Source organism: Mirounga leonina, unplaced genomic scaffold (assembly GCF_011800145.1).
Source record: "Mirounga leonina isolate KUSES-001 unplaced genomic scaffold, KU_Mleo_1.0 Mir_94, whole genome shotgun sequence".
Lineage (NCBI taxonomy): Eukaryota > Metazoa > Chordata > Mammalia > Carnivora > Phocidae > Mirounga > Mirounga leonina.
The window spans coordinates 23,099,102-23,120,201 of record NW_023270855.1 but is presented as its reverse complement, the minus strand read 5'-3'; the positions used below and the strand labels follow the sequence as shown (position 1 = coordinate 23,120,201).

The 21,100-nt window shown below is 42.4% G+C and overlaps 1 protein-coding gene across 4 annotated transcripts in view; it reads right to left on the bottom strand.

The window, feature by feature from the left end:
- The window catches only part of FRMD4B (FERM domain containing 4B), a 253,901-nt gene that overhangs the window by 56,040 nt on the left and 176,761 nt on the right, over positions 1-21,100 (bottom strand). For all 4 annotated transcript variants that reach the window (XM_034997613.1, XM_034997610.1, XM_034997611.1 and 1 more), the window contains 2 exons: positions 14,845-14,901; positions 13,992-14,014 (listed from right to left, as the gene is read on the bottom strand). In XM_034997613.1, the coding sequence (XP_034853504.1) occupies positions 13,992-14,014; positions 14,845-14,901 (80 nt within the window). The remainder of the gene's footprint in view (positions 1-13,991; positions 14,015-14,844; positions 14,902-21,100) is intronic.

The window sequence follows — 21,100 nt, the reverse complement described above, 5'->3', positions numbered from 1 at the left end:
AAAGAAAGAAAGAAAGAAAGAAAGAAAGAAAGAAAGAAAGAAAGAAAGAAAGAAAGAAAGGAAGAAAGAAAAAGTGCTTACAGACCCGAGGTAATCTCCTAGTAGATAAAATGAAGTGCCCTCCTTGCCTCCCACCCTCCAGACCAAAAGGCAGCCAGACGGTTGGGAGAGCTGAATTCCTTTGGTCCAAACCCTCAGTCCCTGTGGGGGAAACCGGCCGCCCGCCGCGGTTTGAAGACTTACCAAAGGCTCCGCAGTGAGGTGGCGCTAGGTCTAGAACACCAGCAGCGGGTTGGCTGGTTCCCCGGGACTCCAGGTCGGAGCAGGGGAAGGGGGAGAAGGGGAGGAGGAGCCGGAGGGAATGGGAAGGCAGGAGTGGAAGCGGGGAGGGGCCGGCAGCACTCCTCTCCCAAGTCACAAGGTCTTCCCATTCTTTGAGTTTCCTCCCCGCACCGTTTAAACGTTTTGAGATCACAGCTCCAGCCAAATCCCTGGAGGATTACATAAGCCAGTCTCCTGCCCTCCTGCAGAAGCTCCGGAGCCCCCACTGCTTCTGGGAAAGGGGTGCCCCTCCCACACCTTGAGAAAATGAAGCTCTTTCACTGGGGTTCAAGGTGTGAACATGCATTTCCAGGCTGCCTCTGATCTCCAGCTCCCTCGGACCCCTCAGCTCCTTAGCAGAACAATAAAAGAACCTGGCCTGAAAGGGGACTGTCCTGAGTGTGTGAAGTGCTCGATTTTACTTATAGGAACTCACTTAATCCTCACAGCGAACCTAGAGGTGGGCACTATTTCTAATTTATATGGTTTAGAAGAGTCCCCTACCTGCCCCCCGTCCGCCAGAGCTTGTCCATGGGCAGCCAGGACCTGGATAGGGCTACTACAAAGCTTCCACTTAGAAACAAATCAACAGACCAACCAACCAGCTGGCTCTGGACCCGTGATGTGCAGTAATAAGGTTTGGACCGAGAACTGAATTCAGTCCCAAGTTTCTGGGTTGGTAGGATTTTTATGGCCCTAGATAAACTAACCTTTGACTTCCTCATTATAAAACTGGGGCTAGTGACCTGTCTTACAGGGTTCTTGGGAAGACAGCAATACTGTGAAGACAGCTGCCTGCGCTCAATAAATGTGTTTTTTCCTTTCTGACAGCAGCATGTGAAACCAAAGAGCTTTCCAAACCCTTTATTGCCCCCACTCTCAGACCAAGCTACGGATGGATGATTACCACCAAGAAGAATCCCCAGTGGGTGATCTAGGTTAGAGTTGTCAGATTAAATACTTAGGACACACTTATATTAATAAATAAATAAATAAATAAACAAACAAACAAACAAATAAAATTATTCATTGTTGAATCGCTATATTGTGCACCTGAAACTAATATAACACTGTATGTTAGGTGCGGGAATTAACAAAAATATTCATTATCTATCTGAAATTCAAATTTAAACGGTCATCCTGTATTTTTATTTGCTAAATCCGCCAACCTGTGTATTACACAATCCTGTGTAATAAATGACACAGGGAAAGAACTCTGGAAACACCTTGCCAAGTCCCAAGTTGTAAGCAGTTTTAGGATTTGTTCAACAGAATCCCCTGTAACTGGTTCAAGTTCAGCCTTGAATCTTGCTCTTCCCACATCATGACCAGTCCACGGAATTTGCATCGGGCCCTTCTTATCTCAGCACTGTACCAAAGATGCAAGGAATCTGCTTGTGTTCTTGATGGGAAACACAGTGTCCACTCAGCTTGAATTCTTTTGCTATTGTTTTCGTCTGTGGCCTAACTTGAAACAGAGGACAAATTACTCTGTCCATCTGCACGCTTGATAACGATCAACTGTCAAACTATTTTTTTTTTAAGTCTAAAGAACTTCTAATAATAATGAAAGTGTGATGAGAGGTTTTTCTCAACGTTAGCCAGCTTGCTGAGGATTCTAATCATGTCTACTTGGAAACTTCAACTCTCAGAAGAAGGAAAATTCGTAAGAATGACAGGCTGAGAAGCAGGTTAACATGAAATTCTGTAAACATAGTAAACAAATTCACAGGGACAGAAAGTAGAATGGTGGTTGCCAGGAGTGTTTAATGGGCATAACATTTCAGTTTTGTAAAATGAAGAGTTCTGGAGATCATCTGCGTAACAATGAGAATATATTTAACACTTCTGAATTACACACTTAAAAATGGCTAAGATGGTAAATTTTATTTTATGTATATTTTACCATAATTTAAAAAAGTGATCTGTCATACAAATCTCAAGTTAGGAAAAAAGGGCACATGGAAGAAAAATAACATGGATCGTGTTTTCCTATAAAAGAATGTAAAGTCAAATAAACCTGTTCCTTTCTTGGGACACTGCCTACAAGACAAGTGAAAATCATGTATGGTCAGCTTGAAGCCCCAAAGCTTTATTCCTTCTTCCTGCATGTGTGACTCAGTGTGTCTGTCCTGATCACACAAAAACTGGATTAACCTCATCAGCCATTTGAACACAGATAATAAGACTGAATGTGTGTTATGTTGTTACTCAGTGTTTCTTGAACCAAACCAAAAGGCACTGAAGTGTGTATCAGTGAGGGAATGTAGAGATCATCCCTTAAAATGCCATCCCTTGGGGCGCCGGGGTGGTTCAGTCGTTAAGTGTCTGCCTTCAGCTCAGGTCATGATCCCGGGGTCCTGGGATCGAGCCCCACATCGGGCTCCCTGCTCCGCGGGAAGCCTGCTTCTCCCTCTCCCGCTCCCCCTGCTTGTGTTCCCTTTCTCACTGTGTCTTTCTCTGTCAAATAAATAAAATCTTTAAAAAATAAATAAATAAAATGCCATCCCTTAGCGCAGGTAGACTCTGAATGGCTTACACTTTGGGGAGAGAAGTTTATGTCACGCTACTTTCTATTCCTACTGAACACTAAATATGCGGATGTCTTAGCCAGCCACTATCTGAAAAGCCCACTGAGGCTGAATTTCTTTTTTTGTATCAAGTAGCAGTGATGGTACAATGGCCCCATTTGCTCCTGGCACAAGACTGATCCTCACTGTGGGGTTGGTAACTGTCTAGGGTCTATTAAGGTGGAACTTGGGGTCTTTTATTTTTGTTTATTTGCATTGTGTCTTTAAGCTGTGAAAGGCGGGTACCTGGGTGGTTCAGTTGGTTAAGCGACTGCCTTCGGCTCAGGTCATGATCCTGGAGTCCTGGGATCGAGTCCCGCATCGGGCTCCCTGCTCAGCAGGGAGTCTGCTTCTCCCTCTGACCCTCACCCCTCTCATGCTCTCTCTCTCATTCTTTCTCTCAAATAAATAAATAAAATCTTTAAAAAAAAAAAAAGCTGTGAAAGGCAAAGTGTTCTGAAATGCAAAATACTTAGAAGCGGTGAAATGCAGAGGCCTGGATTCCTAGCCTGATTCTGCTCTTAAATAGTGGATCCAGGCCTCCCTTTTCTGTAAAGTGGAGATGAAACCCCTTTCCTCGCAGGGTCATTTTAAAGTCCAAACAAGACTATACCGGCATTAAAAAAAAAAAAAATTAAAAACAAATGAAATCCAAACAAGATAAGAGTCTGAGAATGAGCTCTGTGAACTGCTAAGAACTATCAGAAGAAATAAAAGTATTTGTTCTATTCAAACACAGGCAATACCTTTCTTTTCTAAAAGCTGGAGCAAAAGAGCTTTTATAGTGAGAAATACTTACAATGTACTAGGCATGCAACTGAGCATGTAAACATAATCCACCCAAGAATCCTCTTCCACAAATAGGATTACCACCCCCACTTTACAGGTGGAAAAACTGAGCATTAAAGAGGTGAGACTTGTAGAAGCCAACACATCTCCTCAGGTTGGAGCTGAAATGGGGACCCAGGATGATGCTAGGGCCTCAGCTCCTGCAGAGGACGTGACACTGTGGCCAGAAACAAGCCATGCAGACTCATCTGGCCTGTGGGTCCAGGAGTTCCCCGTGGTCTGACTGCATTTCATTATCAGCCCCATCCAGCAGATACCATTAATAATCCTCTGGCTTCACTTTTGAAGAATCATCCAAAGAAAAGGCAGGGAGGAAATTCAGAGGAGGGTTCAGATCCAAATTCCATGTGTGGAAGATAAGGGACCTTGGCTGCCAGCCTCAGTCCCTGCATCTGCAGAATGAGCATCTCAATTTGAGACAAAATGCTAGAAAGAATGTAAGGGTGCCTGGCACCTAGCAGATAATGGTAAAAGCAGTGTGCATAATGGTGAAGTGAGAGCATGGGCTCTGCCATCAGAGGGCCTGGGTTCAAATCCCAGCTCCACATCTTACCAGCTGTGTGACTTAGTCAAGTCACTCAACTTCTCTGGGCCTCAGTTTCCACAGAAGTGAGGCTAATCATCATACCTAGCTCTTGGAACTATACAAGGAATAAGGTAGTGAATACTTAGGAAGATTGTAGAAATGAATATTCTAGGCACCAGGCACTAGTCCAACTCCTTTATGGGCATTATTTTTGTACATTATTTTTGTACATTTTCACAGGAGCCCTATGAGGTAGAGATTATGTTACTCCTCGTGCCTCCGACCTGAGAGATCATGCAAAATGGAATCAGAAAGGGCTAAGATGTTCCAGACATATGCAAAAAAGCTGGCTTGTGGAATTCTGTGTGGTTTCTTCATCCTTCTCAATGGAGCACCCATTTAGACACCTACTAGAGAACCCCTTCTTTTAAGAATCCATTCAACACCCAGGCCTTCTCCATGCCTTACAATTTTCAACAGCCAGAACCAGCCACACAATTTGCAAGGCCCAGTGATAAATGAAAATGTGGAGTCCCTTGTCAAAAAATCATTGAGAATTTCAACATGGTGACAGATCACCAACCAAGCATGGGGCCCTTCTGAGCAGGGGGCCCCGTGTGACTGCGCAGGTCACACACCCGGGAAGTCTGCCCTGCCAACAGCTCTTTCCCCGGCAGGTTTCCATTGTCTTAATTGCTTCCTTTCTGCCTGCCCAGCCTCGGGCACCTGTGCCCAAACTGAATGAGCCTGTTGACAAAGGCACACAGGCCTTGGGCACCAGCAGGTCCTGGCCAGGGCCTCCCACATGCTGTGGGGAGTCATGGGCTCCCTGTGGCTCTGGGTGGCAAGGAAAAGCTTAAGTCTTGGTTTTTGGAAGTTTCCGTTAGGCAGAGTGGGTAGAATTCCACAAGTCGTGCTTTCATTTTGAACAGGGATGCAGGGCGAGAGATGTGTAAGTCATTGTGTTAGCTTGGAGTTTTTTTAAAAATACAAAATAACCTCTAAGAAAATTCTGACAAAAGCACTATGTTTTTGATGCTGATAAACAAAAATACAGTGACATGCAAAGAAGGAAACCTGCAAACATTTCTCCGCCCACCATCCTGAGACAACTGTAAGTCATGACAACCATAATAATAGCTTAATTTTTTTCTGCCCCTACCTTAAACTAGACAGCATGCAAAACGTTGCAATACTGTACTGCATATTTGAAAGTTGCGAAGAGAGATCCTAAATGTCCTCATCACAAGAGAAAAAAAAGTTCATAATAAATATGTTGACGGGTGTTAACTGGACTTATTGGGGTGATCACTGTGCACTATATACAATTATCTAATCATTACGTTGATTGCTGCATCGGAAACTAATGTTACATATCAATCATACCTCAAAAAAATATTTCAAAAGAACTGTAATTATCCCTATACGGATAAGGAAACTGAGTTTTAGAGAGGTTCGGTAACTTAGCTCAGATTGTTCACCAGGGAGAAGTGGAATCTGGAACTAAACTCAACTCCACCGAACTTCAGAATCCACTCTCTTAAGGTCTCTGTGGTGGAAAGGTATGTGGGTGTACAGAAAGAAAATATTAGAATTTCCAGTGATATTTATCTGTACCCATTTCTTTGAACGTGTTACTCTATCTCATTCCTTTCCACATGTTATTCTTTTGTAAATATTTTATTCATTTTTAAAAAAGATTTTATTTACTTATTTATTTGAGAGAGAGAGCGCTCGTGCACGCATGCATCTGCACGTGTGAGTGGGGGTAGGAGCAGAGGGAGAGAGAGAATCTCAAGCAGACTCTGTGCTGAGCCCAGAGCCCGATGCGGGGCTCGATCCCTAACCCTGAGATCACGACCTGAGCAGAAATCAAAAGTCAGATGCTGAACTGACTGAGCCACCCAGGCGCCCCGTAAATATTTTTTCTGAACAGGATGCTGGTATGGTTCTACATGTATGTAACTGTTATAAATAAATAAATAAAACATATATAAATGTATATATTAGAAATGAATGTGCTGTATGAACAAAAAAATTCAAAAGACAATGCACTATGCTATAACTTACCAGTTTTATGCATATATCATGTGTTTGAATACACTGATACACATTTTAAAAAAATGGATAATACATATACTTTTGTTTTTTTCCACTTCGTATATTGTAATCATTTTTCCACGTCAACAAAAATTCATCTGCAACAATATTTTCAATATAAATACTAGACTCTTTAAGCATTAATTTTGATAGGTAAGATCTGATGATTTAGAAAAAGAATCTGAGGTCTGTCCTACATTCCTATGCCCTCACCCCACCTTATCACAATGAATGGTGGAATATAATTAAGTACCTAGAAGCCAGGGACTCTTTAAAAAGTGCATCTCTTTTCCTATAATAATTTCCATTTGCATATCCATATTCATATCAGCATTATTCATAAGAACCAAAAAGTGGAAGTAAACTAAGTATCCATCCATGGATGAGCAGATAAACAAAACGTGGTCTATACATACAAAGGAATATTATTCTGCCTTAAAATAAAAGAAATTCTGACGCATGGTACAACATAGATGAACCACGAGGACATTATGCTAAATAAAATAACGCCAGTCACAAAAAGACAAATATCATGTGATCATTAGGCAAATTCATAGAGACAGAATAGGCAGATTCACAGAGGTGAATAGGCAAATTCACAGAGACAGAATGGTGGTTGCCCGAGGCTGGGGGAGGGGCAGAGATGTGTTAGTGTTTAATGGGTGGGAGTTGCAGCTTTGCAAGATGAAAAGTTTCGTTGCTGGATGGTGGTGACAGTTGTACAACAATGTGAATGTGTTGACCACCACTAAACTGCACACTTAATAATTGCTAAGACGGTAAGGAAAAGAAAAAAGCACATCTCACTACAATAGATAGGACTCTGTGGAAAGTGGAAGCTCACTGCCAAGTACTCTGACATCTCCACTCCGTCCCAGGCACCCTGAAAGGGTTAAGGTTAGGGGTTACGTTAAGGTAACCTCAAAACAAACCTTTTAAAGAAAAGGGAATGGCCTTGCTCTCTTAAAAAAAAAAGAAAAGAAAAGGGACCTTAGATTCAGATGTCTTAAAACAGGCTGAAGGGCATGCCACCAGCAGATTGTCTCTCCCGCCTGCCTGTCTGAGTCCAGAGTCCATGCCTTCCCCTGGCGTCTCCAACAAAGGAGACTGTAAAGCCAGTCTGCCTCCATCATAGCCCTCGCTGGGTCTAGTGCCTCGCACGCACACTCTAGGTATTTAATCTATGCAAAGGAACAGGGTTGAACAATGAGAAAAAGGCAAGGCATCCAAGGGCACTGATGATCAAGAGTTCATTTCCTGCCTTCTCACTCTTCAACTATCTCCTCAAGTGACTAATATTAGACTCAGGGTCACTGCACTGATAACACCACTTGCCAGGGTAGAGTCCACAGCCTGCTGTCCCTCACTGCCTTCCAGCAGGGACAGCAGGGATCCACACAGGCCTGCTTACATAGGTGTAAGTTAAAACGATGACTCTGAGGGGCGCCTGGGTGGCTCAGTTGGTTAAGCAACTGCCTTCGGCTCAGGTCATGATCCTGGAGTCCCGGGATCAAGTCCCGCATCAGACTCCCTGCTCAGCGGGGAGTCTGCTTCTCCCTCTGATCCTCCCCGTCTCATGCTCTCTGTCTCCCATTCTCTCTCTCAGATAAATAAATAAAAAATTAAAACAAAAAACAAAAAACAAAAAAAAACGATGACTCTGAGATGGGTGGGGTACACAGACTGCAGGTCTGGTCTTGTCCACCTGAACTGTCATGGATCTGTCACTCCTTAGTTCATCAGCTATAAAATGAGGGTTCAAATGCGTGATACAGGCCAGCTCTATCACTCTATGCTTAGAACAGATGAAAAAGTGCCCATCGTATGGGATGGCTGATTTTTTCCAAATTTAGAGCTCTTCGGAAAAAGCAAGTTCAGAACTTGATGAATGTTTGCCCTGCCTAAGAGTTAATGGAATTAAAATCTAGGGGAGTAATGAATCTGACAGAGGATACAAAGAACAGATTTCCCCAAAATGCCTATCTTTAAAGGCATTTTAATACTGAGCTTTCAGCAAATAAATAAACCCACCCTTTACAAAGTGAAGTCCAGGGAACATTGTCAGGCAAGATGCTCACACATCAGGGACAAACCAGTGTAGGAATTACTGTTTACATGTCTTCTTCTAGGACATTCGCTATGTACATGAGCAGATGGGAAACTTACCGAAAAGAACTTGAATTTTAACTCTTAACCAGGTACTTCCCCACACTTAATTGTCCATGGTTCCCCATGTGTTGTTTGCTTGTTTGTTTATTCAACATAACTTTTGACATCTGGCCAAGTCATTGGGGAATGTTAAGCCATAATATGGTAATATCAATATAATGCCACACAAAGTTTCTTAATCTCGCTTGTAGTGCGGGGGTATTATACCAAGTTCATAGGGTGAAGATGATGATTAATGAATTAACGTTTGTAAAACATGTAAAACCGCCTAACACTTAGATGTATTTACAAACCATTAAAAATAAATAAAGTATTAATGCACTGAACTGATACACAAAAGAATTTGTTTCTATCTTTAGGTCAAACCTTAAAATAATCATTTCATAGGGAGAGAGAAAAGCCACTTCTCAAGTTTTTCTTCACAAAAGCCTTTGGCTGATACATTAAATCCCTTGCTTGAAATGAGACAGAAAGGTTCAACTTCTGTCCAGTCAGTCTTCTTTATTCTGCCAGCAAGGAAGGTAATGATTCTTACCGTTTGTGTTGGAACAGGGATCAGGAGACTCCTCACAGCGGTAAAGAGCATGAGGCTTGGAGTCCTAATTCTGCCACTCTCTAGCTATGTGACTTAGAATGCCACTTGCTCACCCCACAACTCAGTTTCCCTATCTGTAAAATGGGGATACTAACAGTGCCTATCATCACAGGGTTGATGCGAAGGTGATGCATTTTAGGAACAATAACAATGCCCTGTCATATTTACTGAGACCCAGAAACTGGGTTCCAGAGAGGTTAGTTAGCCAGTTATAGAGCAAGCGTCTGAGCCTGGATTTGAACCCAAGCAATTAAATTCTAGAGCTCCTGTCTTCACTACTGCCTCCCCATTGATGTAAGGACCCCGCATAGCACCAAGCTCGTGGGAGCTGCTATTTTTATTACTGTAACTGATTTTTACAGGCTCTGGAAATGGAAGGACATTTTAGAGGTTTAAATGCTCTAGAGAGGTAGGAAGGAGGCGGGAAAGTTCTTTAAAGTCTTTGCTCCCCCCTGCCCCCCATTAACTACACTTAGGGCAGCCACACCAGGTCCTTTCCCGTGGGAAATAGCTGCATTTTGTAGCACAGCTGTAAGTTGTGAATTATACCTTCCCATCTGAAGCTGGGGGACAATATACGCCCATTCTGACCCAGCACTTAATTGTAAATTGTCGTCACTCCCTTTTTCGTATAAGCAGAAGTGCCCTAATCACATGATTATTCGGTAACTTCCACCTTTCAGGATCTTAAGAGAAATGAAAAAGAAAAACAAAACAAAACAAAAACCAACCCAGTCCTGCTTTTACAAACTCATTTGCGGCTAGCTCAGTGATAAAGCCTTCCCTCCTCGCCCGTGTCAGCTTTCAGGAATTCTCTGCGTTGTCTGCGTTGTGTAACCCAAGCAGCTTGTTATCTTTGCAGCTTAAAGGCTGACTTGGAAATTCAGACTGTCAACTATTTAAAGAGAATGAAAGTCCCCACTCTACTATTTTAATTAACTTCCCGAGAGCAAGGTTTCCTACTGGTTATGATAATGTTCACTTAAAATACTCTTAAGGAAACATGGCAGGAAGCTAAGTAAGAAGGGGGAGGATTGCTGTTTTTCAAAGCATTCCAGGAAGAAGAGTTTGGGCACAGCCATGAAGGGAAAATACTACAGAGTACCTGGAGAACCGAGAAGAGAGGCACGAACAGATATTAAGGAGTAGAAACAGTGGAGTATGGGAAATTAAAGTACATAATACAGATTAAGTAGAGCCTTGATGCCAGATGAGGGTGTGCAGGGTAGGCGTTTGTGCAATGAGAAACCGTAAAGAGATTCTTGGTAGTGAACACCAATCACATTTATGTCTCGGGAAGATAACTGCGGTTCTGTGCAAGTGGCTGTGAGGAATGGCACCAGAAAAGATCTGGAAGCTCACTGGCTATGTGACATTGTTTCCCTGGGCCTGATTTTCCATCTGTTAATTTGTTCAACAGCAGTGATAATGGTGGGGATTGAATGAAATCACGCATGGACTTTGAAAATAATGTCGTCGAAAGCACTCACACAAACTATACACACACAGCGCTGTGTTCGGGTTGTGTGGAGGGGAATGAGGGCTGAGAAAGCAAGCCTTCTGATGAAGGAGAGAGCTGACTAGACAGATGGAGGAGATGGGTGGGAGGGTGAAAGGGAAATCCTCGGAGGTAATTCAAGAGGAAAAGCTGATGTCATACAAGGGGAGTCCGGGAAGAGGAGTTGCTCTGGGGGCTGGGGTGCTGCTGGGTTCAGCTTTGGAAATGCTACATTTGAGAAAGAGGGAGATATTCATAAGGAGTGGGTGGACCAGAGCAGCCTTAAGAAGTAGGTGTTAATCATTGTTTTAATTGAGAAAGCCACATTGCCCTGGTCTTGGAAAGTATTCGGGGACATTTTTTGAGGCTTAAACCTCAGTGAGTCAACTCAGTGAAGTTCTAAAAGCCAACAGCTGCAGCCACCGGCCTGTAAGTCAACAGAAGATTGGGATTCAGAACGGCCACTGAGGTAATTCTTGATAGCAAACCAAGTTCCCAGGAAGGAGATGCCCTAGCCTATGGTTCTCGGCATCCTCAGTGCCTCAACTGGGGCTGACACATTTTAGGCATTCTGTGGGTGTTATTGGATAAAGCTATGAACTTTGTATAATTTTAACGTAGTGGTATCAAGAATGTGTAAACTCCATTTCAGGACTTTGTATTTTGCCTCTTTAAGGAACTTCCCTCTGCTTGTTTCCACCTGAGAAACATCACATAAGAAAACAATCACAGATTGCCACAATCCCAAATACACCATGGTGTTCATCACGGCATCATTTATAGATCAGCAAAAAATGGGAAACAATTCATATTTGAAACAACAGGGAGGTGGTAAGTCATTCCATTAATATGATGAAATAAGAAAGTGGAGACTGTAGGAACTGTTCTACGTGCTTTGCAAATATTAATTCATTTAATGCTCATAGCAATGCTATGGGGTGTATACCATTAAGATAAGTTCCATTCTACAGATGAGGAAGTTGAGGGCTTGGACAGTTTAAATAACCTGCTCAAGATTATACAGGTAATAAGTAGCAGACCTGGGATCTGAGCAAGGCTGTCTGGTTCGCGTGTCTTTGCTCTAACCATTATACTACATTGCCTCACGGTATCTTATTTTTCTTAAACTAGTTTTGTAACAAATTTTGGGGGGAAAATATATTTTCCCCATTCACAGGAGGAAGCGATCACATCACAGGGAGGGGGTGGGTGGTAGCAAGGAATCAAAATTCTGCCTCATTATAAACCCAATGACAAGCGTTCACAGTTCCTTATTCTTTCCTTCACCCCCATCAGTGAAAACTAATGCTTGCTGGCAAAACAACTGATAACTTACAAAGTCGTTCCACGTCATTCATCTCCTCAAAACCACCCTGCCAAGTCATGATTTTCATGAATCCCAATTTACAGATGAGCAAGCTGAGGCCCAGAAGGGACAAACGGCTCACTTAGGGTCACCTTGCTAATTTCTTGACGCCCAGCTCATGTTCCTTCTACAACTCAGTGAGGTTTAGACAATTTCAAAACAGTGTCCTCCATCTAATCAGCCTAGTAATCACTCAGGAAACCACCAGGCACAAGGCAAAGTTAAAGAAGAGGATTGGTTTGGGCTTGGCCAGACTAACTCAACAACCTTGAAGTCTTAGACAACCTCTGGACTACCCGAGGGCTGTCTCTTACGAGCCTTCAGTCATAGGCAAGAGATCTTCCCCAAGGAAGGTTTGTGGTATCAACCTTTCTCTTCTGTTCTTCCCCTTAACACACTATTCACCTTCTTCAGACCCACCTTAGTCCCAGTGGTCTCTTCAGAGGTTACCAAGAGACAGGGCAGGATGATGATAATGAGGAGGGCAATAATGATACTAGAATAATTGATAATAATAGTCAAAGTGTTCAGAGAGCTTGCCATGTGCCAGAAACTGCCCTGGGCAATGTTTACAACATTTGATCTCCCACTCTACACCCATTAATCTAGGGGGTAGGTGCCATTTTCCTGATGAGGATATGAGGCTTAGAGAGTGTCCATTACATGGCTGGTGGAGAGGAAAAGGGGAAGGAAGGGTTAGCAGTTCACAGACTGCAGAGGGTGCGCTTTCGGCCCTAAAGCCCTCATTTATAAATCAACTTCAGACTCACCCCCCCACATGATGACATTCCTCACATATCTGATCTTCCTAGGAAATATGGCTCCTCTAAGAAATCCAAGAGCGGAGAACACAGCAGCATGATGTCAAGGATTTAGAAACTCATTTACCCTCCTCTTATCCCCACATTTTCTTTTAATTAAAAAATAATGGTGTTCATAGGTTTTCCTGATATATTTACATATATCAGGAAAATATATTTTTAAATATACTTTTCCTTTCCCTCAAAGCCTATTTCCTAACTTAAACACAAATTTTTAAAAAGTAACACAGCACAAAACAAAGCTAATGAATGTGGTGAGCGGATCGTGGTGTGTTACGTGGACTCCTCAGTCATTTTACCAAACTGGATGGGCAGGTGAGAGGATCTGGAGTTTCTGAGGTGAAGTAGTATGCCCTGACTGGACGTCTTCAGGCATGGAAGGCATTATTCGCTTATCAGTCTGTTAAGGGGCATACTATTCAAAACCTTGGCTGGGAATGAGTACTAGGTCATCTGTAAATAATCTACGGATAAAGTTTACTAGGAGTGGAACATTAACATGGTAGAGGTGAGGCTTTCGATGGGTCACTGGCCTGTGGGCTGCTTCTAATTGGAGGCCTTGCCTCCACCTTTAACCATTTCGATTTCTCCGACTCCAACTACTGCATTAAAAGGGGCAGAAAGGAGCAGGTAGGGCATGAACATAAACACTCTGATGAGGTGGCCAGTTAGGCAGTTAGAACAAGTAAGTGTCCCAGGGGCAACAATACCACTGGTAGGTCAAGTGTCTGAAGGAGGAGGCCCCTGCAAGGCAGCTGCAAAAAGCAAGCCCCCATTAATCCCTTAACTAAGCAGCTGATGGAGTTTATCTTTTTGTGCATATGTTATAACTCCTCCAACACAGGATTATTTATAAATTTTAAAAAAGTCAGCACGGCTACCAAAGCTTTTTAGGGATTTCTTCATCTTGCTAGCAGAAAACAGAAAATAGAACTCTGGAGGACTTCTGTTTACAATTCACTGTCACTGTGGCTTGAAAAATTCTAAGAAAGCTTCCTTGCTGGATTCATTCACAAAAAGAATGGGTCCCTATTTGAAGAGGGAAGAGATCTCAGTCTCCCGCCTTGAGATCTACTTTCTTTTGAGTTTGCATCCATTGTTATTCAAAGTAACGGCATTCAGCTAGGGTTCTGCTAGGGTTATTTTGCATAGTAATATCAGAAAAGGAACCATTACCTGGTATAATCCCCTTTGGCTTCCTGAAATAAAAAACAAAGATAGATGATCAATATGTATTTATGTTAACTAAGCAAATGAATTTCACTCTTGGTCACGTTTCCCTCTTAAAGTGCCTTGAGTTTTGTTTTGAAGAGTGTCCACGAGGAACACTTTCTCTAGGGCCACGGAGAAGAATGTGGCATTGGTGAGAACACATTAGTATCCATGAAATACTTCGTATTCTTTTTTTTTTAATTATTATTCTTAACAGAAGAGACAAATACATCTGAAAAAGCACAGATGATTATGTCTTCTTTTAGGTCTCTAAGAGCATGTGATAAATGCTTGTCTATTCGAGCAGCACTTTCTAGTCTGGACACAGACCTTTTAAGCCGGACATAGGTAAATCAACGCGTGCTACTTGTTTTCTCTTTTTAAACCAGCACAGAACACGCTTGGTTTTTCAGCTACTAGCGTCTTTAAGCATTAAGGGGCTCTTGCCCTCGACCTCAAGAAAAAGGTATACAAAAGTTACTTAATTTAAATGAAAATTACAGCTCTTGTAACAGTTGCTGCTTCCCAAATTCAACTGTTGCAGAACTCCTTTCCAGAAGTACGGTCTAAATTCTCTTCCCCCAGAGCAGTCTAAATTTCATTTTCCTTTGCGACATACAATACCACCCTAAAGCTCATGCAAATTACGCTAAAACAGAAAACGGTGGCTCGCTCACGTTTTTCACTGGCGAACAACCAGCTGGCTTAAAAAATCTATCAGCCACCGGCCCACGCGACAAAGTTTCAGAGTTGCAGGCGGTTCACAAAAACCAACAAACAAAAAGGCGCAGGCAAGAGGCAGTTGGTCGCTTCTTACCTGTAACACAAGCGCTGCTAACTTGAAGATGGTTTCGCTGTCCGCTTCGATTTGCCCCTGTCGGGGGGGAAAAGCAAAGCGTCACTGGACACAGGCTGCCCCAGGTTGTAGCAAATGGCTGTGGAGTCGGGGAAGCTGTCACGGCTTGGCACCTCCAGTTTACAATCAAACGCAGATCATACCATTGCAGGGGAAAGGGAGGGGGGCGTGGAGGGGCGCATCCAGGGTTCAGGGGAAGCCACAATGTGTGTGTGTGTGTGTGTGTGTGCGCGCACACTTTAATTAGCTGTGGGGAATTTTGTTTAGAGAGCAGTATTCTGGAAGAAACACAAATGACTCTGGAGGCTGAAAATTCAGAGAACTTCCCAATGAATAATTTTTACCCCTACAGGTTCATTTTTAAGCTCTGAAGATTTTCTTAGATTTGTTCGTTCTGTGTTTTCCTGATTTTTTTCCCCCCCTGGGTCACCACATGGTTTTTTTTTTTTTTTTTTTTTGTATACACACAATGCAACTGTTATTAAAAATGTAAATTCACTTCGACATCAGTGACACATTGTTGAATTAATATTTATACAGTTAGAGACAAAATGTAAAGCCTTAAGAATCAGTTACAGCAAATACTTAGAGAAGACCAAAATTCTGTTCCATTTGACTGAAATCTGATGAACTCTGATTTATCATTTTACCCATTATTTTATTTTTTTCATCCTTTAAGATCTCCCCCCCACCCCCAAAAATAAGAATTCTGGGCCTTGGAAAACAGGAATGCTTTTTCAGTGCCCTGGTAGGGATGCGTAAGCGTGTGTGGAGGGAATATTGCCTCTAGCAATGGTATTCACATATGCCTTCATTTATTTTGTTAAATATGATCATATACGTTAATACCATTACTGCATCATATAATGTAGTACCACAATGAGTGGTATAGCGGGATCTTCATTTTAAAAAAATTTGCAGGGCGCCTGGGTGGCTCAGTTGGTTAAGCGACTGCCTTCGGCTCAGGTCATGATCCTGGAGTCCCGGGATCGAGTCCCGCATTGGGCTCCCTGCTCGGCAGGGAGCCTGCTTCTGCCTCTGACCCTTCCCCCTCTCATGTGCTCTCTCTCTCTCATTCTCTCTGTCTCAAATAAATAAATAAAATCTTAAAAAAAAAATTTGCAGAAAAAATTTGTTGGGTGATACGCTACCTTGTAAGCATTAATGCACACTAAAACAATTCCATATAACCTTGCTTACGTTTTGTATAATTAGTACTTGAAAGTGCAGAGTCTTTGAGACTATCGAACTCATGAGCCTAGAAATTGCCCTGAATTCTTTATTTCTCCCTTTTACCTGTTGAATTTGGGCTGAAGAGCTTTTCTAGTTGTACCAGGACATCAATGGTGAGTAATTAAGTAGTTTTAAAGTAAAGGCGAACTAGGTAGGTTCACAGAAGCAGTGAGCTCGCTGAAGATTTCTGAAAGGATTATGCTTTTCTCTCACATTTCCAGGTGATTTGGATTTGGGGTTCTCAAAAATAAAACAAACTAATAACAATAATTCTTCTAAAAGCCACAAAAATAAAATAAACCAAAAATCCAGGGCATTACAACGCCAGCTGTGATAATTATGTTTCCCTTATGTCACAAAATGAAAACAAATGAATTTCATCCTGCGACATCTAAGTTTCCCTTCCAAAACCTGAGGCAACGGATCTGCTCCAAACTTTTTTGCTCTAAAAGCTGACAGGCCCAGAGCCTTGGAATTCAAAGCTTGCTTCTAATCTCTAGAAACAGATTATAAAATCAAAGAGAAGCCAGGTTGATTGCCCTCTGTCTTTCAGGCAAGAGACAGTGGTTTTCTAATCTGGTGAAAGATGATGAAACATTTAATCCAACAGGTGAGATGGGTGTTGATCAAGACAAAGTTTTACAACGGTTATATTCCTTATGCTCAAAGGAAAACAACAACAACAACTCAGGCAGAGGGAGGGGGTCACAGGGGGAGGAACACTCAAAAACATCTTTGAGTTCGAAATTGCACCCAAACTTAAAGTCCAGTTTGTCTTAAAATCTTACAAAAGAGAAAAAAAATGGGTTGTTTCGGATATTAGCAGAACAAAAGCTAAATAAAATATATTGAAAATGACTGCCAACTCTTCTGACCCCCCATGACCCTCTTTGCCTCAGCAGAACCTTAGGTGAGTCATCCAAACAATATTTGAGACACCAACTTTTCAATTCAGTAAATGGAAGTTCAGCAGATAAAAAGGCCTCAGACAGAAACCCTTAAGGATGCTGCCAAATAATTCTCTACCTTAGAAGGGTCATTAAATATTAAAAATGCCGAAATGAGAGCTGAAGCATGAAAAGTACCAGGCTCAGACAGCTCCAGAAGAGTGGGGAGGCAAATATGCAACTCACCTGTGGGTTGTTTTTTTTTTTTTTTCCACCTATACAAGTTGCCACAACACAATTCTGGTGGAGGAGGGTGATGGTGGGCTGGAGGCGTGGGGCCTACCGAACTCTGGTTCCAGGGAGACAGGAGAAGCCATGGTTTGGCCAAGCCTTACATTCTTTTATATACCTCAGCCCCTACCTCACCTTCCTCCTATCCACTGTTTTGGAAATCCAAGGCAACGTATTTTGAATTCTAATACTGATTGCCAAGGTTACCTGACTTGTGCAGGGAGCTCACAAAACTGGATCAAGCAAAAATAATACTATTTGCCTCGTTCTCAGCCATTTCGCATGGTGAAATTCAATTAAGACATATACAGAATTCCGGAATTTCATGCCTGAAGTACAAAAGTTCTTTAGAAATTGATGTCTGTCCTAGGATAGAAGATTTCTTTTACTTATAACCATGGCAACGCAGGTAACCTTATAGGGACTGGGCAAGCTAACACTTGAGAGAGGGATCTCCTCAGAGAGAGGTAATGGGATCCTTCGTAGGTTTCCATGACTGTCAGGGATAAACAAAGAGGAGCAGAGAAGTGAGTCAGATGATGTGGCTGAATACACAAGGGTAATATGAACCCGTATCAGGTCTTGGTGCTCTACCCTCATGGCTAATTTAGCTGCTTTACAGATTCAGTCCCTAGGTCACTAGGTTCAGTCTCCGCATTGGACGTCGTATTTTTGTCCTTGGCTTGTTAGCTCAGTTGACCAAAACATCTTGCTAATGAGGTAAACCCTAGGTTTTGATTCACAAGTAGAAGAGAATAAAAGAAAGTTTTAGAATCTGAAAGGGAATTTAGTGAAAAAATTACTCATATTATTTTAGAGATGATGGCACTGAGCATCGGGGACATGACGTGTATTACCCAACCCCACAGCCGACCATGACTCTGGGCTTCTTGTCTAGTGCTCTTTCCATTCTGCCATGCACTAGTTAATTTTCTGACTCCGGTGTCAATCTGTCACCAGGAATCTTCCAAAGGCATGTTTTTGATAAAAACTGGAATCAGAGAAGACTGAAAAATGATTCCAAATGCTCCCTTTCCTGTTGATGGGATGGTAAGTTATCATCAAATATAAAAACTTAGAATGGGAAAATTATTTCTGAAGACCCATCTGCTTTTTCTGTATTGATGTAGTACTTCATGGAAACTTATTCTGCACAACCATGGACATGAATCACTTGCTCACAAATACTTAAGATTTGGAACTACTTGACAAACTGCTGGGGGAAGTCAGTTTGTTTCCAAGTGTATCACTAATTATCTAGCTGTTCTAGGGTTAAGTCTATTAAAAGAGGTAGCTTGTAGAACACCAACAAATAAATGTATAGGGCGCCTGGGTGGCTCAGTTGGTTAAGCGACTGCCTTCGGCTCAGGTCATGATCCTGGAGTCCCTGGGTCGAGTCCCGCATCGGGCTCCCTGCTCAGCAGGGAGTCTGCTTCTCCCTCTGACCCTCCTCCCTCTCATGTTCTCTGTCTCTCATTCTCTCTCTCACAAATAAATAAATAAAATCTAAAAAAAAAAAAAAACCAACAAAAAAACCCAAATAAATGTATAAGAAATGAGAGGAAAACAAAATTATCATTTACAGTCATCATAGTACTAATTATCCAGGCAATAGTTTTCAATAAATAAAAACTATTGCATAAAAGTTTGGTGAGAAACAGGACGGGATATTTATATAATCACAAAGTATCTCTCTATGGGGAAATTTAATGATAAGGGGGAAAATGCTAGCTTTTCAATGGAGAAATCTGACAGTACAATCTTTTTTTTTTTTTTAAGAGTTATTTATTTTAGAAAGAGAGAGAAAGAGAGAGCCCATGTGCAGGGGAGAGGGGCAGAGGGAGAATGAAACCCAAGCAGACTCTGTGCCGAGCCCAGTGCAGGGCTCAGTCCCATGACCCTGAGATCATGACCTGAGCCAAAACCAAGAGCCGGTTACTCAACCAACTGCCCCACCCAGGTGCTCCAGACAGATACATTCTTAATCAAGTGATCAGATATCACCAATAACTGGACAGACCGGCATCGTGTGCCTCCTGATAGTATTTATTGAGAAGGACACAACTTCACTTATATACATGGCTGTGTTGGTAAATGTATATGTTTCCCAACCAGAACTTGGAGGAGGGGGGGTGATCCCTCATTTGTAGCATCTGTTGATATCCATGGTGCAAATACTCCCACCATAGCTGATTTCATACTACCAATATGACCTCACAGAACACGTTGCTGGGATGTGATGTGAGAATTGGCTCTCACCACTGGTACCAGCTGGTTCCAGTACACCACTGGGTAGTATCTCTGCCAAAAAATACACCACTAGATCTAATTGTGAGGCAGCCTGAGACAAACCCAGATGGAGGGTCATTCTATTAAAATATCTCGCCCATACTCTTCAAAAATATCAATAGGATGAATGCCGAAGAAAGGTTGAAGAACCGTGTCGAAGAAAAGGAGACTAAGCAGTCACAACAACTAAATGCAGTCTGTCATCCTGTATCAAGAGAAGTTGTTACAAAGGGCATTATTGGTACAACTGGACGGTACCTTATGCAACCAGTAAAGGTTCAGTGTTAAATGTTCTAAATGTGATTACTGTGACATGGTTATATAAGGGATGTCTTTGATCTCAGGCGCGATACGATGAATTATTTCAGGATAAACAGTGTAACTTACTCTTAAATGATTCAGAAAAAATTGCACATCTGCAGGCAAGGGAAGGGAATGTGAATGTGGCAAAATGTTAATGACCAGTGAATTTGGTTCGAAGGACATACCCCATTTTTTGTGCTATTCTTAAAACTCTTCCGTAAATTTGAAATAATTTCAAAATAAAAAGTTTGTAAAAAGCTGACATATTTTCTCAGCATGCTGGATATCTATTTGTCTTGACTGCCTAGTACCCGTCCCCCTTTCTGGGCAGAAGATCCCATTCTTTTCGGAGCTGCTTCTTTCCCTACTGGCTTGTGTGCAAACACAATCATCGTTCTGTGACAAGCAATGGAAGCTGGTCCAAAGACAGTCTCAGGGATTTTCCAAATTAGAGCCGAGGGAAGAAAGCTCTCCCCCACTGTGTCTCAGGGCGAAGTTGGGCAGATGTGAACCAGAGAGAATCACTGCCCACAGACAGAGAGAAAGGGACTTCCCGACATTGGTAGTCAACTGCATCTACTGCTCAACCAGGCCAGACTTCGAAGTCTGGTTAAAACTCAAAAATTGGCAAGAACAGTGACTTGGATGCTGCTCAGATGCTCTCGCTTTGGTTTACCAGTAAGCCAGCAAACAAAGAGTGTAAAGAACAGATGTGATAAGCACACAAATGAGTGAATGGATGTAGCTCCCAGGAGACCTTTTAATTCCTTCTGTGGACACATCTACATGGAGGAGGAATCTGCCAGATCAGAGAATTCCAGAGATAGGGACTCACTGGTTTCATACCATTAGTCTGGTGGTGGTGGTGGTGCTGGCGGGGGCACATCAACACTTAAGAGCTACCCACTATCTTACAAGGCAGTTCTTGCTGGCCCATAGAAGCATCCTTCCCTGGGACACCTGGGTGGCTCAGTCGGTTAAGCGTCTGCCTTCAGCTCAGGTCATGATCTCATGGTCCTGGGATGGAGTCCCACACTGGGCTGCCTGCTCAGCAAGGAGCCTGCTTCTCCCTCTGCCTGCCACTCTCCCTGCTTGTGCTTCCTCTCTCTCTCCCTACTAAATAAAAATAAAATCTTAAAAAAAAAAAAAAAAAAAAAAGAAGCAGCATCCTTCCCTGTGCTAGTTCTGTCTTCTAGGGGTTATGGTGCCCCTAG